General features: G+C 33.0%; 1 protein-coding gene across 1 annotated transcript; it reads left to right on the top strand.

The window, feature by feature from the left end:
- Positions 1-221: 221 nt before the first annotated feature.
- On the top strand, positions 222-5,321 carry LOC113398479 (chymotrypsin-1-like). Its single transcript, XM_026637232.2, has 5 exons — positions 222-332; positions 1,408-1,552; positions 3,264-3,507; positions 4,122-4,295; positions 5,083-5,321. The coding sequence occupies exons 1-5, from the start codon at positions 269-271 to the stop codon at positions 5,227-5,229; spliced, it is 774 nt and encodes a 257-aa protein (XP_026493017.2). The 5' UTR covers positions 222-268; the 3' UTR covers positions 5,230-5,321.
- The last annotated feature ends 19,898 nt before the right edge of the window (positions 5,322-25,219 follow it).

The raw sequence follows: 25,219 nt of genomic DNA, 5'->3' as shown, positions 1-25,219 counted from the left end.
GTGGCTGATATTTACGCAGATGTTCTTACAAAGAGCCTTTAAAGTAAATCGTAATAAATAAACAAAAGATTTTATAATACTGTTGTGACTATAATAAAAATGTTTATTATGTAAGTGAAATTTGTATTATTTCCGACTGTAATAATAAATTAAACACTAAACATATTTTAAATATAAACACAAGTCTTATCAAACGGAATTTGAATACATACTCGTATATAAATAAAGGTAAATATTTTTTTATTATAATTGCAGAACAGTTGCGACAATGTTTTCTTTTTTGATTTTGCTAAAATTTTTATTGATTTCGTTTTCGGCGGAACTAGTTAAATGTAAGTATTTATTTATTATTATGATCTGATTTCACTACTATTAATACAATTAATAAATCTAATTCGTAATATAATTATAAAAGAGCCGAGATGGCCCAGTGGTTAGAATGTGTGCATCTTAACCGATGATTTCGGGTTCAAACCCAGGCAAGCACCACTGAATTTTCTTGCTTACTCACTGAATGTGCTTAATTTGTGTTTATAATTCATCTCATGCTCGGCGGTGAAGGAAAACATCGTGAGGAAACCTGTATGTGTCTAATTTCAATGAAAATTTGCCACATGTGTATTCCACCAACCCGTATTGGAGCAGCGTGGTGGAATATGCTCGAAATCTTCTCCGCAAAAGGAGAGGAGGCCTTAGCCCAGCAGTAGGAAATTTACAAGCTGTTAATGTTGTATCTTGTAATATAATTATAATATTTTATCAAATTATATTCATTATTTAAAATAGTGGTAGGTATTTATATTTATTAAAGTAATAATAACTTATATATTATTAACTTATCGAGTACTTTTGCTTGGAATAAAAAGATTATAAGTAAGTTACATGTCAGTAGTGAAATCAACCTTTTTGCTACTGAATCTAATGGGCCATTGAAATCATCAGCTATGGAAGGATATTAAATCCGCTGTGTTCAGTCATATTGGTTATAGACTGTATCTGGTCGCTGCCTCGATAGTTAGAACATGCTGAAATTGGGGTTTACGTCAATATTCGAAAGAAAATATGTTCTTACAAACTCCATACCTTGATAATTTAAGTTCTTTAAATAATTAATTTTCTTAAACCATAATTGCAGATATTCATTATAATTGTCTGTTTTGCAAAGAAATACCCGTTTTAACTAAAATCTATCACAATATTTGCTAGTCTAAATCCGTTCTGAATAGATTTGTTTATGAAATAGCATTTTATCACAGCCGTCTCGCATAGAAGAACTGTAATTTGCCGATGATCACAGGATCTACATTTTAATTTTTCACCGAAATTTTTTCAAAATTACTTTTTAATCGTCTTTACCAGAAATGTTTCAAATAAAATGTATACATCGTGTATTCCTTAATAACACAGCGAGTGACCTCGAATCACGTATACTCTACGGAGAGACTGCGAAAATAGAAGACTACCCGTTCTACGCTGGTCTTGATAATTGCGGTGCCGCCATTATCTCCAATACGTGGATTTTGACCGCTGCTCATTGTGTCGAAAATGTTAAGTAAGATCATTTCTGTCTTCCTACTCCATATTTATTATCATTCTATATAATGTTTTATATAAATCATTGTATTTATAGAATGTACCAAGGTAAGGTGGTTCAGGGGTTAGAAAATGTGAATCATCATAAATGATTGCGGCCTTAAACCCGGGGGAGCCACACTTAATTTGTGTTCATAATTCATCTTCAGTTAGAAACAAATGAGAAACGATAGATCCATTATTTCATTCCAATCGATTTTTTCGAGCACTATCGAGGTCATTTGTATCTGCCACGTCAGTATTAAGTATCACGGTTCCAATGTTGGTATTATCGAGAAGACTCGTCAAAAATCTCTATAGTAGCAAGCTCGTTTATATAAAGTATCGATGGGATATCATTCTCTTACATACGCTCATACATTATGTAAAAAGGTCTTTGTATAATTCTTTTTTTATAAAATTGGTCGGCGGTTTGGAAAATTGGTCAACTGATTGTCAGTAGTCACCACCGCTCATAGACATTGGTGCTGTGATAAATATGAACCAATAAATGCGCCAACAATTTTGGAAACTAAGATATCATGTCCTTCGTAGGTTTATATTGAAAGATATTTATATTTTCTCAAAAAGATTTACAAAAAAAAAATCACTTACATGAGAAACACACTATTTATATGGATATATATTTGGCTGGGATTAAACAGAGATATCACTACAATATATTAGTATTATTTATATCCATTGAAAACGAAATATAAAATATATATAATGAGGGTAGGACCAAATATCTGTTGTTTGAGTTGCGCGTCTAACCAGCTCGATTAACTCAACGTCATCGCGACCGACGAATAGACTTCGATTTAGTACAAAACTATTAAGCCACAAATATTTGATTTTCAACACAGCACAATTTATACTTTGTGACTAAAGTTAAACTGGCTTACTCACCCTTCAAACCGGAAAACCCCAATAATGAGTACAATACCCAATTGGTTTGGCGTTAGAATGTGGTGGTACTCCAGACGGGCTTGGCACAAAAACCTTATCACCAATAAACATTATGATATAAAGAATTCATTGGTTTTATAAATATTTTTCAAAACGTTTTAAATTATTATGAAGAACTCAGTTCAAAATTTTTGTAATTTTATAGACATAATTTCCTATCTCATATATGTTAGCGCTGCAACGGTTACTCAAAAAAGAGCCTTAAATAAAGTATATATTGATTTTAATCTAAATTGACCTTTTCTAAATGGTTAGAGTTATAAAATTTTCAAATTAAAGGTTTGTAATTTAAAATATTTGTTAGTCTAACCGATCTTTGAAAAGTATTTGCAATATTAAAATGTTTTATATGTTTACATTTTTGAAGTGAGTAAAATATCCTCAGTTAATAAAACATAAGGCAGATGGAGCCTGCACAACATTATAGCGAAGCAACAAAAGCGAATACAAATTCCCGGTAGTACGAAACGACGCGTCTGTTAAGGTGTAACGTTCTTCTTAGCCGAATTAATTAAAAAAATGGAATAGCACTATTGTTAATATTGTTGATTTTCCCCTTTTTCTATTTTAATTTTCCTCTAAATACTTTTATTTAAATTCTATAAATTTTAATTATTTTATATAATATATAGGTTTATTGATATGCTGTACATTTATTTATAAAGTACTACTAAAATACATTAGTCGGTTAAATTTATTTTTGATATGATAATAAATTTCAGATCTTCGAAAAAGAATTTCGTTTGGGTTGGCGGTGAATCGTTCGCCAACAGTATTAAAGTTCCATACAACAAAGTCATCATACACGAAGAATACCAAAAGATGGAAGGATTGCCAGTCCACGATGTCGCCTTGATCAAACTATCTAAGCCTCTACAGTTCTCAAAAAAAGTCCAAGCAATCAAACTACCGTCTAGACCGACGTCTAACTCCAGAGTAGTATTCGTTGGTAGAGGAAAGGATGAGGTAGAACTAATCATTATTACAATATCTATACTAATGTTATATATGTAAGTAACTCTGTCTATCTGTCTCTTACGTTTTTATTACCAAATCGCTGAACCAAATCTGATTAAATTTGGTTCGAACAAGCTTGAACCGCAAGACAGAAGATAGGCTACTTTCTTTATTAATACGCGAGCGAAGCCACGGGCGACGGCTAGTAGTTCATATATTTTACATTTTCGCTTGTTTATTTTTATCAGTCTTTTCTTTATTCAAAGTTCCTTCGAGTACTTAAGTTGTATGTTTGCTTTGACAAAATCAGTCAGACGGGTTATTGCCTTATAGAATATGTTTAGCTAAAGTGAAAAACACTTTCCAAAATCCTTTGTTCTTGGATATATTGGAATAAAACAAAACTTTCCTAACCATTCATAATTTATTGACCCTGAAGTAGTTTTCCGATCAAAATTAATACAAAAATAGTTCTTTGCTCGATTCTTCCATCCGGTAGCATTCCATACAGCAACATCCGGCTTTGATCTATTTCAAAATATATATTAAATTACTAACATATTCAATACAAGCAATTTGAAGTTATTAAATGATCAAGTCATGTTTTAAATATCGTTTCACAGACAGGAAAGTTATCAAAACATTTGCAGAAAGTCGATCTTGTTAGGTTGACTACTGAACAGTGCATTAGCTTAGTGCCGCAACAGTACCACAGCTACGTGCGGCAAAACATAAAGTTGTTCGAGAAAATGAACATCTGTGCGAAGAGAGAATCGGATAAGCCGAGTATTTGTCACGTGAGTTAATACGAGTATATTAAATACTAACTATCTGCCGTTTTATAACTATGCATTTTATCAATAAATAAAACTATATGAACGAAATATAATTAACACCCTTTAGCAAATAGGAATAATGTATATTTCTATCATGGATAATGGTATCTGAAAACATTTTTAGAATTGGGTCATTTCCTCCTATATAAATAATCAAATCTTACGTCATCATAATATTAGTATGGATTTAGTTAGCTGATCAACTGTGCTAAGTAAGAACTGTTTATATTTCAATTGTAAATTGTTGGAATTTACGCAAAATGCTCTTTTAAAGCGTTTATAGTCAATATCTAACTGGATGTTAGGATTTATTTTAATTTTCCAAACAGCAATAGTATTATTTAACTCCGGTTTGAATAAGTGAGTTAGTGTAAAAACAGGCTCAAGTGACGTAACGTCTTAATTACCAAGGTCATTGGCACATTGGCGATGTTTGGTGGTAGTGAGCACTCACCATCGTGATTTACGGTCAATTTCGAGTTCGCTGTAAGATAATATATCTGTTTAATTATAAGGTAGTACCAGTAAAAGTATATTTTTCCATCAAAAAAATCCCAGTAGTAAACGCGGTCTGAGAAAATTTTTTCCCTTACATTTTCGTACCTTAGAAAAAATATCATAGGCATTTTACTTGCACCTGATTTCTGTAGACGGATTATCGTGCCATTAGTCTATGAAAGTGAAAATTATATTTGCTAGCCTTTGAGATTGCTGTATTCATTGTTTTTAACGAATATTTTTGTTACAGGGTGACTCTGGCAGTCCGTTATTCAGTGGAAATACTTTAATCGGTCTCGCTTCGTACATTGGAAAACAATGCTCTCAGGTGCGCTTGGGATTCTACGTGAATGTAGCATCTTACATGCCCTGGATCAAGGCAGCTACTGGTCTTTAATTAAAGAGATTTCTTGTGTTCTTAATGCATAATATCTTCATTTATATAGTTTATAATGTGTTTATAATTATATTCAATTTAGTTATAGTTAATATGAGTTTTAATCACCTCTCTATATAATTATGTTTACGAGATTTTATCATACGTACACCATGTGACGTGTACATGTGTACCATTTCTAGTGCTGTAAGTAAATACGATGGAGATATTTGTCGAAGGTCACAGGTTCGAAAACGCAAGTGAAATTGATTTTGCACATAATTTATATATTTATCGAAGGGGTTCGGCATGGACTCATTATCAGACATGATATGATATCCGAAATTTAAGTCTATTCGTTTAAGTTCGTAATATATCTCTTTTTGATATTCCATCAACTGTGACACTTTTGGCTGTCACGTTTCTCTACGTCATACTGACGTTGGCAGCATGTGCGATAAAAAATAAATAAATCCTAATTAAACCGTTTGATGCTTCGACATATTAATAGTATAGAAAAATGTCGTAAGGACACTTAAATATATTAAATACAGTTTTTTTTTAAACTTATATCAAAGAACAAGCATGCAGAAATAACAGTAGACCAGACATCTGTTATAGAACCAGTAATCATTGGTTGGATCGATTGAGTGAAAAACGCATTCAAACATTGATACGTATAAGTCATAGAAAACTAACTCCATAACATTTTAAGATTATTTCTATACAATTGTATACGTAATAAAAATACAAGCTATGTTCTTGGTTATAAATATCTATATAATGGTTATAAACTCGATGGTAATGTTGGCTACGTCAGTTATTTAAAAAGGAAGTTGCAGCCAACTACCCGGGACATATTAGTATAAGTACCTGTTCACTATCTAGTCCCTTTTATACTCCGGTGGTACGGCAAATACGAATCAGTGTGAAAGAGTTCAAGAGGTAAACAATAGTAACTTCTAAATTTTGAGCTGCTATTTTAAACTGAATTCAGGAGCTCAGAATCTGCTTATTAGTTCTAGACAAACAAAGCAGCAATTAATCATGTTACACTAAGAAAACTTCTCAGGGGTACGTAAAACTTATCTTAGCATATTAAAACAAGTTTAAAATACAGGGTAACTCTCCGAATACCTATACTTGCTACAGGTGAGTTAACTAACAAGACGATCCTCTAAATTAATATATTCAAATAAAATATTGACTTAAACAAACGAACATTCTAATAACTTGATCATTGCTTTAATTTCAAGTGTCTTATTTGCATTTGATCTTGAAATAATATTTATGGATACGAATAATTTAATATGTGCGAGGTTCAGACGCAGATAGAATCTTTAATGACTAGAGGTCAAAAAGTCAATGTTGTTATTAAGATTTCAAGTTAAATGATAGTTTATTCATATGTTTGGCGTTCTTAGGATTAAATGGTTTTAACAAACAGTTCGATAATTCTATTAATTATTTTAGTCAGTATTAGACTTTCCATAATTAACATCAAATACTCATATTAATTCATCCGTTAATTGACTATTTTATTAATAAATAAGAACTGAATATATATATGTTGTTGGATCACATGTATTAATAAGAATAAAAAAATATATGGATCCGTATATCGCATCGTATTGGTATTACGTGACGGATGTTAATTTTGTATTTATTAACAATCAACTAAATTTGAGTCACACACACACATACACAAACAATGTCAACAGTTATGTTTTTAGGGATTTCAATCAGTAACTTTCGGTTTCGGTTGTTAATTCGGTTGCGTATTTTATTCATTGAACGATTACGTCTCTGCAGCGCTTTTCTGTAAGAAATTACTATATTGACAACCGAATTACAGTGATACGCCATTTTGATACGTGTATCCTATACATTTTGTAATTATTATAGTCAAAGTCGTATATGACATTCTGACATTTCGCGCTGGTGTTCTGCGGTGAGATTCGAGTTTCTTGTTAAAGAATAGTCTAACTGAAACTGGTACAATATATAATATATATTTGAGTAAAATAAAATTGATAGTAACTAATTCGTTTCCATTACACGTAGTATTAAAATTTACTTTTATTGTTATACAACAATTTTTTTGTTACAAACTCAATTATTAAACATTATTAAAGTAATATGTTTTTAATATTGTCTTACGCAGGTCAGCAAGTCAATCGATATATTCGAGAATCAAAAAATATTCGGAAACAGTTACGAAGTTATATAATAAAATATATGTTCTAGGTTTATATTTTTTTAATCTAAAATAAGCAAGCACATCGTACAAAATAACTAAAGCGTTACCCTCTGTTCGAAGTGTACGCTGTACGCCTCAAGAACGACCTTCCTTCTCGTAGTGTTCTCAAGAAACTCCATTCTCATGCAAGGCACGATCGTTACGAATTTACGGGCGATTCATTCGATATTGGATTATTAGGCATTGATCCTTTTAAAATTTCTCAGCTAATTCGTTTTGCGACGTCGCCGATTCGCAATTTCGTCGAACGAGAAAATAATGCCGAAAGGCGAAATTATACGCGACTCGAATGTTAATTTTGATGATATTTTATTATGATACTTAAGGGTTGGTGACCAGAGAGTCGTACACTTAGGTAAGGCACTATTCGTTTGTTTTTGAGTTGCCTGATTGTATTAATTTCTAATCAAATATATTTTGTATAAATCCTCCAATAGGCGTTTTTATTTTGAGAGCACCTTTTAGGAACTCTTATAAAATTAAAATACATATACTTTAAACGCTTTTACTTGAACTCGGAACGCAATTTGCGATTTTCCAAAAATTATAGTAACAAAAAACAAAAGCGTTGCAATTTTGTTACGTAAAAAATCCTATCCTCAATCTATTGCCTAAATTTTATGATTTTCTTGTCATTTATATGGACCAACGTAGATTTCACTGTGGGCAGCATATAATGGTCAACTTAAAATAGCCAGTCTTGTAGGATATATTGTATTACTGGAAAAATACATTAAAAAGGATTACGTCCAACCGACACACTCTCACACATTTTCCCAGCAACAGAATATCTCCATTCAGAATCAGCACAGTAGTGAGAGATCTCCACCGACTATCACTACCAGGAAATGCCTCTGGGGCCCCTCTGTCAGGGCTCTTGGAGAATATTTATATGTACGAATTATGAAAACAAGATTGTGGGCGGTGGACAGAGGACCTAATTAGTCTTTTTATCTTTCGTTTCTGCAATCCAGGCATGTCTGGATAATATTATTCAGTCACTAAATGTAAATCTATTCAGCATTTATTTCTGTTTTTGATGTCAATCTGATCCGAATGAATAATGTAATTTAATCTTGCACTGTTACGCTAGGGATGGGGATACGAATCGACATAAGCCCGCAAACCCGGATAGCCATCACGGTAGTTTTAGTGGGTAGGGGTCTCACATAACCCGGTTTTCACCCCCAATGGCCCGGGTATTTCTGAAAAATTTCCACAGCGTGAAAAAAAGGGATGGAAAAGAATACACAAAAGCCAAAGGACACGTTGAGATGACGATGTCCTTAAAAATGCAGGGATAACAATATGAATATTAATTACTGTATAATTTATTTACGACATAAGGAAAACACTATTTAATTTGGAAATTGAGTTCAACAATATATATTGTTTGGTATAATAATATTATTAATAAAATATATAAAAAAAATTAAAGTTTGGATGTCAATATTTTTTTATATACACACATAACAACATTAGCAGCCTGTTAATTTCCCACTGCTGGGCAAGGCCTCCTCTCCCTTTGAGTAGAAAGTTTGGAGCTTTTTGGAGGTGGGAATTTTTTTTAATATGATTTTACATAATATATTTCTACACCGTTACGATGTAGGACGTTTTTATACCATCCACTCGGTTGCATGACGGGTGCCGTTAGATGGACCACTGCTCATAGACATACTATAGCTGTAAGAAATACTAACAATTTCTGACACCACGCCAATGCGCCACAAATCTTGGGAAATCAGATATAATATTCCTTATGCCTGCAGTTACACTGGCTCAGGCACCCTTCAAACCGGAATACAAAATATTAATTATTGCTGTTTGGCGGTAGAAAATCTGATGAGTCGGTGGTACCAATCTAGAGGGGCTTACCATACCCTACCCTACCAACAAGTGAACTGAAGTTAGTTGGTGTAAATTAACCTTTAAAATTTCGAATTCGACTTTCCTAAAACATAAATGTCAGTTTCATTATGCAACTTTTGCATAAAGCTTAAGGGGTACGTTGAATCAAAGTTATAAGGCGCTAGCACCAAATGCTATACAAGCTATGTTTTATGTCAGCGCGTCAACCACACGTTCTGGTAAGTAAGACAACTTTTAATTAAACACTAATGCTATTCGCGAGCAAATTAACAACTGGAAATAAGGATGTCCAGCGTTATCGATAATTTATATTTTTTGTTATTTAAACTTAAGTTAAAAAAAACATAAGGCGATAATGCCATAAATATATGTATATATAAAATTAATTATACAAAAAATAACGACCCCATAAACAACTGTAATGACTACTGTATGCGACTGATATTTCACCTTGGTAATAAACAAAATTAACGTTAAATCCCCACTAAAAATGAGTTGGTACCATTTGACGGTCAACACTTTAGTTGCTCCACGCGCTCATTGGTCAAATCAAATACCACGCTTTACCTGCTTCTTGTACACACTGATAACGAGGAAAAATATTATAAGTGATCCCGTGATCCCTGCGGAATAGTTGAAGAGGGTAACACTGATTTGTTTGTAGGTATTCCGACGCTCTTAGGGTCAGCGAACCCTACATACTTCAAGTGATGAAAACGCGTAAATGCGTTTTATGTTATATATAATATAGTATAAATATATACGTTTATATATGTGTATGATATATATGGTAACATAATATATAGATTTATTTTACTAAAAGTCTTCAATTACCACTATACATAACGCCTCATAAAAGTTTATAATAATATATAACAGAATACTTAAACAACAGATTAAATAATTAAGAAAAATAAAAATTAAATCCATATAGACATCGTCACATCACTAGCCCCTATACGAAGAAATTAATTCATATATTTTCAGTCTTGCTAACGAATCATTCCAGCTTCTAGAGTAAACAGGAGCTGCCTCTATATACAGACAAAAACACACATGCACGGTGCATATACAGAATCCTTAATCAAGTAAAGGGTGTAACCATATTTTTAATCTGTGAAATGTTGCTGTTTATTATCTGTGAATTATGTCAAGTTTTTTTGCGAGATTATAAAACAAAAAAAAAATAAACAATTCATTAATAAGTCAATAATTAATAATTAAAACGAGAGTTGTTTTAAGGTAACAGCAGTCAGCGGCGTCGTTTTTTACTACAAGGAATTTGCATTCGCATAGATCTTGTATTCGCTTATTTCGCTTCACTCAGTGAGAGCGCTTCATTATGTTTTTTATAGTCTTAGGTTTATATAGGTATGTTATTTTATAAGAAGATGATTTATAATTTTAATTATATTTCATTAAGTAATTAATCAATAAAACATAAATTAGTTTTTAAGATTATTTTATATACTTTACTTGGTGGTAGGGCTTTGTGCAATCCCGTCTGAGTAGGTACCACCCACTCATCAGATATTCTACCGCCAAATAACATTACTCTGTATTGTTGTGTTCCGGTTAGAAGGGTGAGTGAGCCAGTGTAATCACAGGCACAAGTGACATAACATCTTAGTTCCCAATGTTGGTGGCGCATAGGTGATGTAAGGAATGGTTAATATTTCTTACAGCGCCTTTGTCTATGGGCGGTGGTGACCACTTACCATCAGGTGGCCCATATGCTCGTCCGCCAATCAATGCCATAAAAAAAAAAAATACTTCATACAAAAGAGATAAAATAACTCGGACCATTATAACTTAAAAAAAAAAGTGGTATTACAACAAACATTGGAAGAATAATATGAAGAAAATAAAAAAATTAAATATTGATTAAATGTATAATATTTGGTAAAATAACAAACAATTATATTTTGCTTAGATCCTGGAACAAATGAACGTCGGCGAGACCACGTTTACACGCGGTTTTTTGCCAATCAACAGCTGAATCGTAATTGATATTTTACCGTCGAACATCAATAATAAGTATTGCTCGTTTATTTCTGTTTCGGTTTTAAGGGTTGAATGAGCAATTGTAACAACAGGCATAGGTTTAATTTTTCTTATAGCGCCAATGTTTATGGGCGTGATGACAACTTATAACCAGGTAAGTGGTTAATCCATTCATGAGTCTGCCTATATATTAAAAAAAAAAAAATGTCTGTACACATAGACTTTCGATTAAAAATTGATTCAATAATAGCTTGCCATCTTTCAACTATTGTTGATTAGTTTTTTTGGAGTTTTTATTTTTTATTTTTTGAAAAGAAAATTTATTTAGAAATTTCCGTGTTAGCTTTATCGGTAATTTATTCATGTATACTCAATTGATAGACTTTCTTAATTATCAAAAGAAAATTATTCGTTTCATATTTAAGCATTAGACTTAATTATTTATTAATTTATAGAGAAAAATTTTTGATTAAATAACATTTTCTTGAATAGTTCTTAATCATTGAATTTATTTCAGAACGAATTAATTAGTACTTAGTAATCTTTTTTTTCTATTGACCACGAACTACTAATTAAAAAATAATAATAATAACTAGCTATCCGTCCCAAATACATTCATACAATAAGAATCCATACACAACTTTTAAATTGAAAAACAAACAAAAAAAAATTGTTTTTTTTTTTCATCTAGAAAAGTGGAAATTCTCGTGTTTCACTACTATTAGACATATGTATGTATTATATAAACCTTTCTCTTGAATCACACTGTTTACATAAACATTAAAATCCATTGCGTAGATTAAAAGATCGAAGTGTACAGACGTTAAGAAACGACACTGTTGTATACTAAAAGTACAGATGATTTTTTAAAAAGCAATTTTCAAACTAACTAATTATAACTTTTCAATACGTTTCTGTCATAATTATTTTTGACATTCAAAAGAATGAGTTGTGTAACAAATCAGTCATCCCTGTCATAAAATTTAATATTAAAATCGATAATATTCAAAGATAAACGATACGTGATTAAATCCTTTTTCAAATTGGGACACAGATAGAATCAAAATAAAACTGCTATATACGAATGAGTATTTAAAGAGATACGAAGGTAGAAAAGCAATATCTGGCATCTAACTACTTGGCAGACTCAAAGAGTATCCACTCGCTATTGCCTTCGGGGCTGTTGTGAGAAAATTAAATTACCCCATTAAGTGCCTGCCCGGTGGATTGAGGCCTCTTCACACGATAATCTGGCGTATAAAAACTGTAAGCATTCGAAGACGGAAAGAATCACGAACAGTGATTTTGTGTTTTTGGTTAATTGTCAAAAATAGAAGACTGTTGTGTTTGATTATTAAAAAATTTGAATGAATGAATGAAATGAATAGGTTTCTTTTTTATAATCAAATTTAGAACGCTACGGGCAGTGGGTGCAATTTTTATTGTTTTAAGATCTCGCTGAATTGGACGTGGGTTGCTCATGTCTCCAGGCACTAAAACGTAGTGGACGTCCTGTGGGGAGGTAGACCGATGATTTAATAAAGGTGGCAGGTACGGGATGGATGCGGGCTACCCAAGATCGAGATAGTTGGCGTCCTGTGGGGGAAACTTTCGTCCAGCAGTGGACAGCAAAAGGCTGAAAAAGAAAAGAAAAAGACAAGTCCATCTTCGTCAATTCAATGTGGTGTTTGAAAGCCAGAATGATCTGGCAATCAGTTGATAAGTCCTATTAGAAGAATGTCCTATTGAATAAACAAATGAATTTAGTTTGTACATCAAAAAAAAATACAGTAGAGTCATATATTGCAAAGTATAAAAGTGCAAATAAATTTATTTAGTACCATAAATCTCAACAATATACTTAAAATCGACCTCAAAATCCTACTTTTAAATATAAAGAAATTTTACCTCAAATATATTTTTAAGGTGAAATTTTGTTTAAATTTTTTTAATACTTATTATAAAAGTTTCCAGTGTTACAAGAGCCTTATGCATTCCGAGCCAATCGGGTGGACTAAATAATGTTTCCCTAACTCGCTACGTACATTAGAGGCATCTTGTATTCCTTGTTATATCCGTAATAGCCCAGTGAATTCTTACATTAATTATTTCAACGACCGCATCTTTTATTCATGAAGGTTTTTCAGTTTTAAGTAGTGACCGCTTTGGGATATGTTGATATCTTAACAGTACGTTCGCATTCCGAAATTGCTTTATAAAATTCATTGACTTTATTTCCTTTTTCAAATTTTATCTTTGCAAATGTATTATGACATTTTTAAACGGGCCATTTGTTAGTCCGATAAATCGTTATTTTAGTAAATTTTTGTTGAAAATAATGCTTATAAAATACAAAACGCTATCTTGTTTTTTCAGCCGAGATGGCCCAGTGGTTAGAACGCGTGCATCTTAACCGATGACTTCGGGTTCAAACCCAGGCAGGCACCACTGAATTTTCATGTGCTTAATTTGTGTTTATAATTCGTCTCGTGCTCGGCGTTGAAGGAAAATATCGTGAAGAAACCTGCATGTGTCTAATTTCAACGAAAATTCTGCCACATGTGTTTCCACCAACCCGCATTGGAGCAGCGTGGTGGAATATGCTCCAAACCTTCTCAAAGGGAGAGGAGGCCTTTAGCCCAGCAGTGGGAAATTTACGGGCTGCTAATGCTGTCTTGTTTTTATGTATTTATACCTTCAGTATTAATGGTCCACTGCTGAACACATCTTTAATTAGCATCTTCCGAATATAGTCGTTTAACATTTTTCCCTTTTACTATGCTCTTTTTTAGAAATCTTTTTTTTTATTCTATAGGTGGCAAGCAGGAGGCTCACCTGATGGAAAGCGACTACCACTGCCCATGGACATTTGGAACACCGGGGAACTTGCAGGTGCGTTGCCGGCTTTTAAGAAGTGTAATACGCTCTTTTCTTGAAGGTTCCCAAGCCGTATCGGTTCGAAAAAACCGCCATTAAAAGTTGGTTCCACGGAGAGGTTGTAACCTCAAATATTATTTTAATTCTATTATAATTTTTATTTTACATAATTTATAGGCTGGCTAATAATTAATATGCCACCACTGCATATTGACGTTGACACGGTAAGACATTTTAATCATTCCTTACACAGTCCATGAGCCTCAAACCTTTGGAACTAAGTTGTTATAATTTATTAAAATAATACTTTACGGATAATTATGTATGGACTTAGATTCGGATACTGACACAGGACTGATTAAGAACAATAATTCTAAATACAAAAGTAGCTTTTTACCTGTTCATGCTTAATTTAAATGCATTGTGAAATTTGGTAAGTAAATAGATTGGTCGTGACAGTTTGTTTAATATAGGCAAAGTTATAAAAAGTTCGCGCAGGTAAAGCCGCACGTACAGCTAGTATAGTAATATATAAATCTTAGAATTCTTATCGAAAATGTTTCTTTGGACATTTAGAGACTAATAATGATTTTATTTTTAATCAAGGCATTGTTCATGTAAAGTAAGAACTCGTGTCTTTGATCAAGCTTGGCTGACATTAAATTATATAAGTTCCTCTCGAAATCAACTAAAGCATTATCTCAAATTATTCTGTCATTTTTTTCTTCAAATATGACCTCTATGAATCAAATTTCAGACTAAATTGCATATGCAAAACGAAAATATGTTAATACTACCCACGCCGAATATTATAGGAAAAGAGGATGAACGGAAAAAAACAAGATTATTTTATGTAGACGTTTCTATGAATTATGACCTGCTCATGTGATGTGTGGTTTTATGAGGAAAGTTCATGTTTTTTTTACGGCTCCATATAGATTTGCAAGGCCTCAAAGTTGGGGGGGGTCAATTCTACTATTAGTAACGGTTCGATATTCTATTCTATTCCGTTCTTTATTATTTATATTGGTTATGATATCATACGGATTATATTCCGATACAACTTCGAACTGCCCCCGGATCATAGCGCTACTAGATTTTTTTTTATTGCATAGGTTGGCGGACGAGACAAAGGCGCTGTAAGAAATATCACTCATCACTTATATCGCCAATGCGCCACTGATTTTCGGAACTAAGATGTTTTGTTCTCACTTACCCTTCAAACCTGAACACAGCGATACTGAGTACTGCTGTTTGGCAGTAGAATATCTGATGATTGAGTGGTACCTACCCAAACGGGCTTGCAAAGCCCTACCACCAAGTAAATAGATAGGTATATGAATAACAAAAAATACAAGCAAAGGTTAAGGTAAGAAAAAAACTATTTATCTTTGCGAGTTTATATATAGAATATGTACAGATAATTGTGAGCTGAGATACAATTTACTCTAACAGCATACAAAGATATAATCAAAAAGATACTGAGACGCATAAAAATGTGTCACTTTATGTATATTCTCATTCATACGTCACGGCGAGTTACGACACAGAATACACATTCGTTCCGGTTGAACCTCTACAAACGAACGGACTATTTTCTTTTAACATATATTTTTACATTCGTTTAAATCGTACAAAAGAAAAATATTCGTATAAAAATGTATAAAATATTTTTGAAGTATATTTATTTGAATGAAGTTTTGCTTATTTTGAATACATTCAGATATACTCTCTTTTTATGTATTGATTTAAACAAATAAAAATGTAAAAATATATAATTTGCCCCATTGTTTTGAAATAGTTGCTGTATTGGATCGCTGTATAGTCGTAGTCAACACGAACAAATACAGACTCACACTAGAACATAGCAAACACGCTCTTAGTAACATTATGAATTAAATAAAAAAGCGGAAAAGTGCGAGTTGGATTTGCCCATGAAGGGTTCCGTAGCAGCAAGTAACAAGGTTTATGTTTATGAAATTCAATTATTTATTTTTATATTTGAGTTGATTGAATGTAAGGTAAATTGCGGTTTACGATTTATGACGTATAAAAAAAACTACGTACTACTAGATTTCGTTCAACGTTCGTTTTGAGTTTCGTTTCTAAGTATGGGGAAAAACGCCAAAATTTTTTGTTTTTCTTTTTTCTATTTTTGTGTGTAAATCTTAATGCGGTTCACAGAAAAACTTACCAAGTTTCAACAGTATAGTTCTTATAGTTTCGGAAAAAAGTGGTTGTGACATGCGGACGGACAAACAGACAGACAGACATAACGAATCTATAAGGGTTCCGTTTTTTGCCATTTGGCTACGAAACCCTAAAAAGGGTTGATGAAGTTAAAAGTTTTCCTTACTGTAGACTTATGGGTAGTGTTTTGTTACCTAACGCTATTTAAAATTAGTTCATTTTTTTCTCACAGAACCAATTAAAATATTTTCAATAAACTCTTCTCATAAATTAGTATTGAAACTATCTATTATATAAATATTCCTGTACATGATACGTATATTCATCTTCTGTGTACTGCAAATAATAATAAACTTATTATTTTTCTTTCACACAGAAATAGTTACAGAATCTGTTCTTAAACTAGTAGTTATTTCTATTAAGGTGATTGTTATCTGTACGAGGTGACCTTTATGAAATATTACCAGTCTCTCATAGCTCTAGATCAGTTGGTGCTAAGTGTAACCTAATTATTAATAGTGTGGTGTTATTATTACATACATACTAGTGTGAGTGTGTTGTATGTGTAGGTGTGTTCATGCGTGTGTGTGTATGTGTGTGAGTGTGTTAGTTCTATGATGCTGAACAGGTCCAAGTAATCTTGGGATTAGAATTCGCAAGCCTTGATAGCTGCGTCAGCTCGTGTAGATACAACGGAAGGAATCAGTGAATATATTTTTATAAGCTATATGAAATAAAAATTTGTACTACTGTCTTGGACATATACTGAGACTAAGGCTAAAATAATCTTACTTGGTTGTAGAGCTTTGTGTAAGTCCGTCTGTGTATGCCACTCATAATTTATTCTGCCGCCAATAACAGCCGCAATTATTGTTAGTATTGTTGTGTTCCGGTTTGAAGGTGAGTAAGCCAGTGTAACTACAGACACAAAGATATAATGTCTTAGTTTGCAAAATTGGTGGCACATTGGAAATATCAGGAATCGTTAATACTTCTTACAGCACTAATGTCCAGGGATGGTAGTGATGATCTCTTACAATCAGGTGGTCCATGTGTCCGTCCCCATATTATAAAAAACACTGCAGCTTAAGCAAAACTGAAACCCTCCATTTAAACTTAAACCCAACTATACTAAATATTGCTGTATAGCAGGAGCATATTCGATGATGGGACGATACCTACTTAAATCGGCTAGCGTCTAAAGCAAATTATAATTAATAATTAATAGCGTACCAAGTAAATCATTCTGATGTAAAATATTTATAACTTGATTTGGTTTTATTATTACAATGATACAATAAAGCTCCAATGCTAATACTAAACCGCATTCAATAATGAAACAATTAAAATATCTAGAAATATTGCTCATGCAGTTTTCATAATATTTGACATGTTTATTCTATCGCTACAGTATCAGATACATGACTATTAATAAGCAAACAAGTACAGTGGAACTAAGACGTGCTCTAGTCCGTGTCTCCGCATAATGCGATGTTTGCACGATTGAGACGTGCAACTCCGTGCATGATACAGTCTGAACTTGATGCTGACGTCAGACAGCTCGCTATAATCCAGCGGGTCTCAACCTTCTTAAAGTCAAGGGAATATTAAACTTTGAAATTGTTTAGCAATAATACTTGTGATGCATCGTGAGCTGAACCTTTAAATTATGGACGCAGTAATTTATTCGATTATGATGAAACAATATTTAGTTGTTCTGCATACGCTCGCAAAATTTTCTGAACCAATTTTTTTTTTAATGTTTTTATATTAGTAAAAATGTTCTAGGTAGCTGGTTTATAATTAATCTGGACAGATGCTAAACTGTCGAAAAACTGCGAACGGTGGACTTTGGTAACATAGTTCTATAACGATGTCTCGGCAGTAATGTAAGACGGTGATTCTTTTTCTGGTGGTATGGGATTGACATCATCAGAGTATGAAAGGAAAGGATTAGATTAGGGAAAGGAATATCAGCTATATCTGCGCACACACTTATATCTCTCCTGTGTGCGTTGCTCTTTAAGATTTCCTTCGTGTCCGACATTTGGTACCGTAAAAATCAGTGTTGTAGATATGATGCCTTCTTAACCTATTTCGACCACAATGGTTATTTTCAAGTACGACTAGCCTTCAGCGCAGGACGTATAGTACACAAGTGTACTTTCTTCCGATAGGAAGGCAAATCTAACACGACTAGAAAGAGTTCTGGCGCAAAACCAACGTCTTTATGTGTTTTCCAAGACATAGTTCACACTTTCAACTTCCACACTGCGAGTTGCTTCTGAGATTATTGCGATTAAACGAACACAATAACTTTTAATTGACTTTACCTGGAATTTGGACCCAGAACCTTAGGGCCTTAAAAGTTTGTTACTATACCATGATCCATTGCAGCTATACAAAGCTCATATTATCGCTTGCTGTCAAACACTGGGTTGAAACGCGTGTGCGGTTATTTTAAATGCATTCAAGTGTACTTAAAGTTTTCGCGCTTATGCTAATTTTTAGAAACGGTTAGATGATAGAGTATACACTTAAGTTTGAGGGATTTACGTAGTATTACGAACGAGCGTAAACGTACTAACTTGAATATTTTAAGGAGATCTCGCTGTTTACTCGGCGCTTACAAGCCGCGAATATATTTAAATTTACGTCATAATATATGTTTAGGTCTTCTATTTATTTTAGTTTTCAAATAAACTATACTGATTTCATGAAGCTTTATTCTTTGAAATGTGTATTTCATTTTAATTCAAAACATATATTTATGTGTATGGCATAAGAGATTTAACGAACAGCCGACATAAAAGTATCATTAAAGTTGATTTATTATTTTCAATGCTGAATTAAGAGACTTCTTTTTCGATATCGGTTAACAATTAAGAGTGTTGGGTACATCTTGTCGCATCAAGTTCCAATGAAATAAGCGTATACATTGCCCCACAGGAGAGTTCCTGACTCTATGCAGTTGAGTAACAGGAGTAACAAGTTTGTGTTTGTTCCTTGTATCAATGCTAAATATTACATTTTCTCATAAAATCATTAATATTTTTCCATACATATTTTACATTACAGAATTTATATTGAGAAGCAACAGTTTCTTTAGCTTTATTTGAGTACGTCAACAATTTTTGTTTTTTCTTTCAGCAAAAGTTATACATACATACTTATTGGTGGATTATTTGGCCGAATGTGGACATAAATACATAAAAATGACGTTCCTCAAAATTTTTCACTGTTTTTTTAATACTTTTTTTAATTGTGCCGTGTTCTAAATAAACTTTTGTTTCTTTATTTCTTATTCCACCCTGTGACATTTTTTTTAAATAACAATGACACTGGATCGAGATATAACCGATCGAATATAAAATAAATATTTGAATCGACGTCACTATCAAAGAACCTCCTTAGTGAACGAAACTAGAAAAGAGCGTTTAAGATGTAATTTCATTGGCCAGCAATGTAGCAAGATCTTACGAAGCGCTCATTCCTATTTCTTAATAAAATATATGTTTAGTGAAATAAATACAATGCGCTCTTAAATACTAAAACATGAAGGCGAACATTTTTTGTATTAATCTATAAAATCACTTCCAAAAATATAACGTCCAATAATGCTTCAATTTTTCTGCTATTGTTATAGAATCAACAGTTCAAGTTTATTGCAATTTTTTTCTTTACTATTGTTCTCGATTTATTTCAATATTTTTTTTATTCTCAAACAATGACGAATAAATTGGTCTATATGAAAATATGTGAAATGGAAAAGGACTGATTTAAAAAAAAAAATGCTTCCTTTAAAAGCAATTTGTGTATGCGCTCTAGGTTATTTTTTTATTATATAATTAAATAACTCATACTGTTGACACGTGGAAAAGTGGGCGTGGGCAAGCGACGTGACAATAAGACTATTGTGACGTCGGTATCTTTTGATGTTGCTTCTGACCACACTGTTGGTCCAAAAATAATTGTTATTATTTATTTCTCAGATTATAAATATAAAACAAATAACACACGGAGCATGTGGAGCATTATAGTGAAGCTACAAAATCGAAAACAAATTGCCGGTAGTGCGAAACGACGTGTCTTTTTGTTTATGTAATTCTAGGCTTCTATAAATGTAAAATATATAATACGCTAGAGTGCTTTCGAAACATGATTGGAATATTTCAGTAAAAAAGAGTTTTTTCGTTGAAAATCTGTCCAAAATCTTTTGATGTTTGATTCGGTAACGATATTTGTAAAGAAAGTTATGAATCATAAAACAGAATGCTCTATGAAAGGTTCTTAAGCTTGTCGCGGGATTTATTTATTTATTGATAAACTTTCGCTCACAACTGTACTTATTTCTATTAGTTACGTTGAATTGTTTAAAAGAAGAATATGAAATTCTCGCTTGTCGAGTCAATAGTCTTTTAAGCCGGTAAAAATGTTAAGAATAACTATTCATATCAAAAATATTATTTTACTAAAAACTTTTAAATTAATAATTATAAAATATATCATATATGAGTAAAAATATAGTTTTCATCGCCACGTTCCAACGGGACGAATTATAAACACACATTAAGCACATGAGAATTTAATGGTACTTGTCTTAAATTAATTGTATCAGTGAATTTAATGGTTTTGAACTGTTATTTTATCAATGGACGCCTTCCATGGCCAGAATAATGGGCAGTTCATAGTAAGTGGTCTCCACTGCTCAAAGACGTTGGCATTATAGAAATGTTTCACTATTCCTTAGATCGACAATGCGCCACTAACTTTTCGACGTCCTTTGTGGTCGAGTAATGTGTACACCGGTTTTTATGGGTACGCCACTCCGAGGTCCCGGGTTCGATTCCCGGCCGATTCGATGTAGAAAAACTTCATTAGTTTTCTATGTTGTCTTGGGTCTGGGTGTTTGTGGTACAGTCGTTACTTCTGATTTTCCATAACACAAGTGCTTTAGCTTACATTGGGATCTGATTTATGTATATGATGTTGTCCAATATTTATTTATTTGTGAGCTAACATTTGATGTCCATTGAGCCTGTAGTTAAACTAGCTTATTCGCTTTTCAAACTGGATCGCAACAATATTAAGTATTACTGCTTGGCGGTAGAACATATGGTAAGTGGGTGGCAGCTATCCAGACGGGTTTGCAATAAGACCTACCACCAAGTAAGGTTAAGAGTTAGTTCTTAATTGTACTGAACTTTACATAAACATAACATAACATAAACAGCCTGTAAATTTCCCACTACTGGGCTAAGGCCTCCTCTCCCTTTGAGGAGAAGGTTTGGAGCATATTCCACCACGCTGCTCCAATGCGGGTTGGTCGAATACACATGTGGCAGAGTTTCGTTGAAATTAGACACATGCAGGTTTCCTCACGATGTTTTCCTTCACCGCCGAGCACGAGATGAATTAGAAACACAAATTAAGCACATAAAAATTCAGTGGTGCCTGCCTGGGTTTGAACCCGAAATCATCGGTTAAGTTGCACGCGTTCTAACCACTGGACCATCTCGGCTCACTGAACTTTAAATACAGTGAAAATTTATGACAGTTCCTAGAGCGTTTCAATTACATTCTAACTGATTCGTTTCGTAATACAGTTGTCTATGGATAAATAACCCCCATACTGTGAGACAAGCTCTTTTATTCCCTCGACGCGTACGATACCAGCCTCCGATAAAAAATACTACTTCAACATCTGCGGGCAATATATTCATACTTTAATACATATTTATGTTTTTCTATTTGTTTATACTCGCTGTAATTTTTAGTTCATATTCAAAGTAATTGTGTTATACCGTTTTGGTATTGGTTACGAGTAGATTAATATGTTATATATATAAACTGTTGGATTATTAAATGCATTGACATTTGTGTAGTAATAGAACTACTATTATTTAAATTTATATTCTGTTTTTTTTTTCTATACCTTTACAACGTGATCCGAAATATTATGAGTGGAGCTATAAATTAACAACATCGTGGCCAGATTATAGTTATATCTATACTATTATATATGTGAAAGTAGCTCTGTCTGTCTGTTGCTCTATCACAGCCAAACCACTGAACCGAATTTGATGAAATTTAATATAAAAAAAGCTTAAACTACAATGTAGGATAATTTAGGCTGATTTATTATACATGACGATTGGTTGTAAGGTATAAGGCATAATAAGATGCCTTATACCTTACGACCTTACAGGTCAAAATAATTGACACGGTAGCCGTGGCTACCGATGAGGGATCGTCCGAGTAAGGGGGAATCTTGATGCCGTGCGAAGCCTAGCCTAGGCCAGGTAAGACTGACTGAAACATACACATACTTACGAAAGATTTGTAAATAACACTTTAAGAGAACAGAAGAGGGTTTAATTAAAAAAAAATACACAATTAGTATTATTACATACGTATATATCAGGTAACTTACTTTAACAAAATAGTGTAGGTAGAAAAATAATAATCACTACGATTGACAATCAAGTGAACCCTCCGACGGCTGGAGAACGAATACACTCGGGTGCATTTTGTATCTGGATTGCGTATTGCTGTTGGCCCTACTGGCCTTTACAGCGTCACCGAACGTTGGGGCGTGTGTTAATACTCTGCCTTAGGGTGAACCCTTTTGGGCTCGAGAGTGACGTTCGTCCTGAGGGTGTCTCCTATGAGATCGCACCTCGGCTCAGAACGTCGTCGGTGGGGTCCACTCGGGTGCAGCTCGTCGACGCCTTATATAGGCCGTGCTTCCTACAATACATTCATACAGATTAAATACGGTAATGTTCAAAATAAGCAATAGTTAAGTAAAGTAACATTATTTATCCGCTCTTGCTTGTAGATCGAGTCAGATTTCATCTCGTATTTATTCTCCCGTTCTACGAACGAAAATGAATGCAGGGGAACTTTGATGAAGCCCCGTCTCAGGATCTAAGAGGAACTTTTATTTCTGTTAAATTAACAACAAATTCCTTACCACTTCGGAAAATCCGGGGAGAAAGCGTTCCGTTCGTAACATCGGGGAAAATTTTAATTCACATTCATTTTGTGTGGCACCAGTAGTTAAGAGACCGTGTCGAGCGAATAGCTAATTGTATTCGATTTTTAAATATTATGATACGTAAAGGGAATTTAATGTTAAGAAATTATTAACATGTGCTCATATTTTTATTTTTGTTCTGTACCATTGACTAGGTAAATAACAGTAGGTACACACATCGATTGATATCGAGCAGAAATGGCGTTTTTGTATCCCCTTTAATATTTATTTTATTTTGTTTTTAGTATTTGTTGTTATAGCGGCAACAGATATACATAATTTGTGAAAAATTCAATTGTCTAGCTATCACGGTTCTTGAAATACAGCCTGGTGACAGACATACGAACGGACAGACGACCAGACATACAGCTAAGCCTTAGTAATAGGGTCCCGTTTTTACCCTTTGGTCACGGAACCCTAACAAGTATGTATATACTCTATTCCAACCATAACATGAAAAAAGCCAAATAAACAATATTTGAAGGCAAATTGACGTGATACCATTGGTCGAGAGCTTGATTAATCTATGATATTCACTATGGATTTGCGAAAAAATGGCGTTTTGAACGTCGACGATTTTTAGAAGCAAAATTAAGGTGGAAATAACTGGTTAAGTGCAATAGTGTTGTATTATAAATAAAGATATTTAAAAAATAAACTCTTAGTAGTTCATTCAATATAGTTGAGTTATTAGCAAATCGCATGAAATACGTAAATCTAAGGTTTGTTTATCTTTTTTCCTACTTCCATTCGAATAGGCTGTAGCAATACAAATTAATGTTTTTTTTTCTTTGTTCGTCGATCACCTGAAAACTACTAAAACTATCGGAATAGTACATTGACCAATCGTCGTCGGTATTTCTTTTTTAATTCCAATTATCCTTTCCCTTTTTCATTAAATGCCGAAGCAAGCGGTTTAAGATTTTGTGATAAATTCTAAAAGTATTATTTAAAGTAGAATGTAGGTTTCATTTTCTAATTATTACATCTATGTCATCTGTCTTAGCAATTTTACGTAGTTTCTCTTTGAATCTGTCTTCTTAAAATAGATAAAATCATACGATACGATTATTGTATGTACATTCACATTTTTTTCTATCAACTCTATATGATCTATGAACATCAAAACTATCATATATTATATTTATTTTTTGCTTTTTATTTAACATAAATTGACTGATAAATGGGCCGCTTGATAATAAAATTAGTCGGCACCGCATAGACAGTGAAGTCACATTAGCTCAATCTCCATTCTGATTGAATCACAGGACTGAGTGTTGCTATTTGACGGTAGAATATATTATGGTGGTTGGTTATGTTGGAGGATCTATATAGGCTTAACAAAACCGAGCTTTAATTAACGTCAATTCGTAGTCTGTAAAACTATCTGAAAATAATATTAGAATTCAAGTCTAATTTTAAGCTTACAGAAATTTGTACAGACTATATTACGTAAAGGTCTAGATTTCCTCAAGGTAGCTTTGGACGTCTTCCAGTACAATACCTAGACGCGTATACTTGACGTGTATAATACTAGTAGACCTGAACATTTGGCACAAATATTTGGAGGCAGTATAAATTATATGAACCGGTCTATAAATCAGGTGGATTAAAATTGTCAAGATGAAAATTTTGTCGTTTGTTCTCATTAATAAATGGAATAAACTGGTAATTAATTGTCAACGTATACAGTATTCAAGTAGGCTTTTACAGGCACTACCATGCTACAAGATTATAAAGTTCGAAATACAGATTTTAAAGAGGAGAAC

Source organism: Vanessa tameamea, chromosome 12, assembly GCF_037043105.1.
Source record: "Vanessa tameamea isolate UH-Manoa-2023 chromosome 12, ilVanTame1 primary haplotype, whole genome shotgun sequence".
Classification (NCBI taxonomy): domain Eukaryota; kingdom Metazoa; phylum Arthropoda; class Insecta; order Lepidoptera; family Nymphalidae; genus Vanessa; species Vanessa tameamea.
Note: the sequence above shows the minus strand (reverse complement) of the source record. Positions and strands in the feature narration are given on the sequence as shown.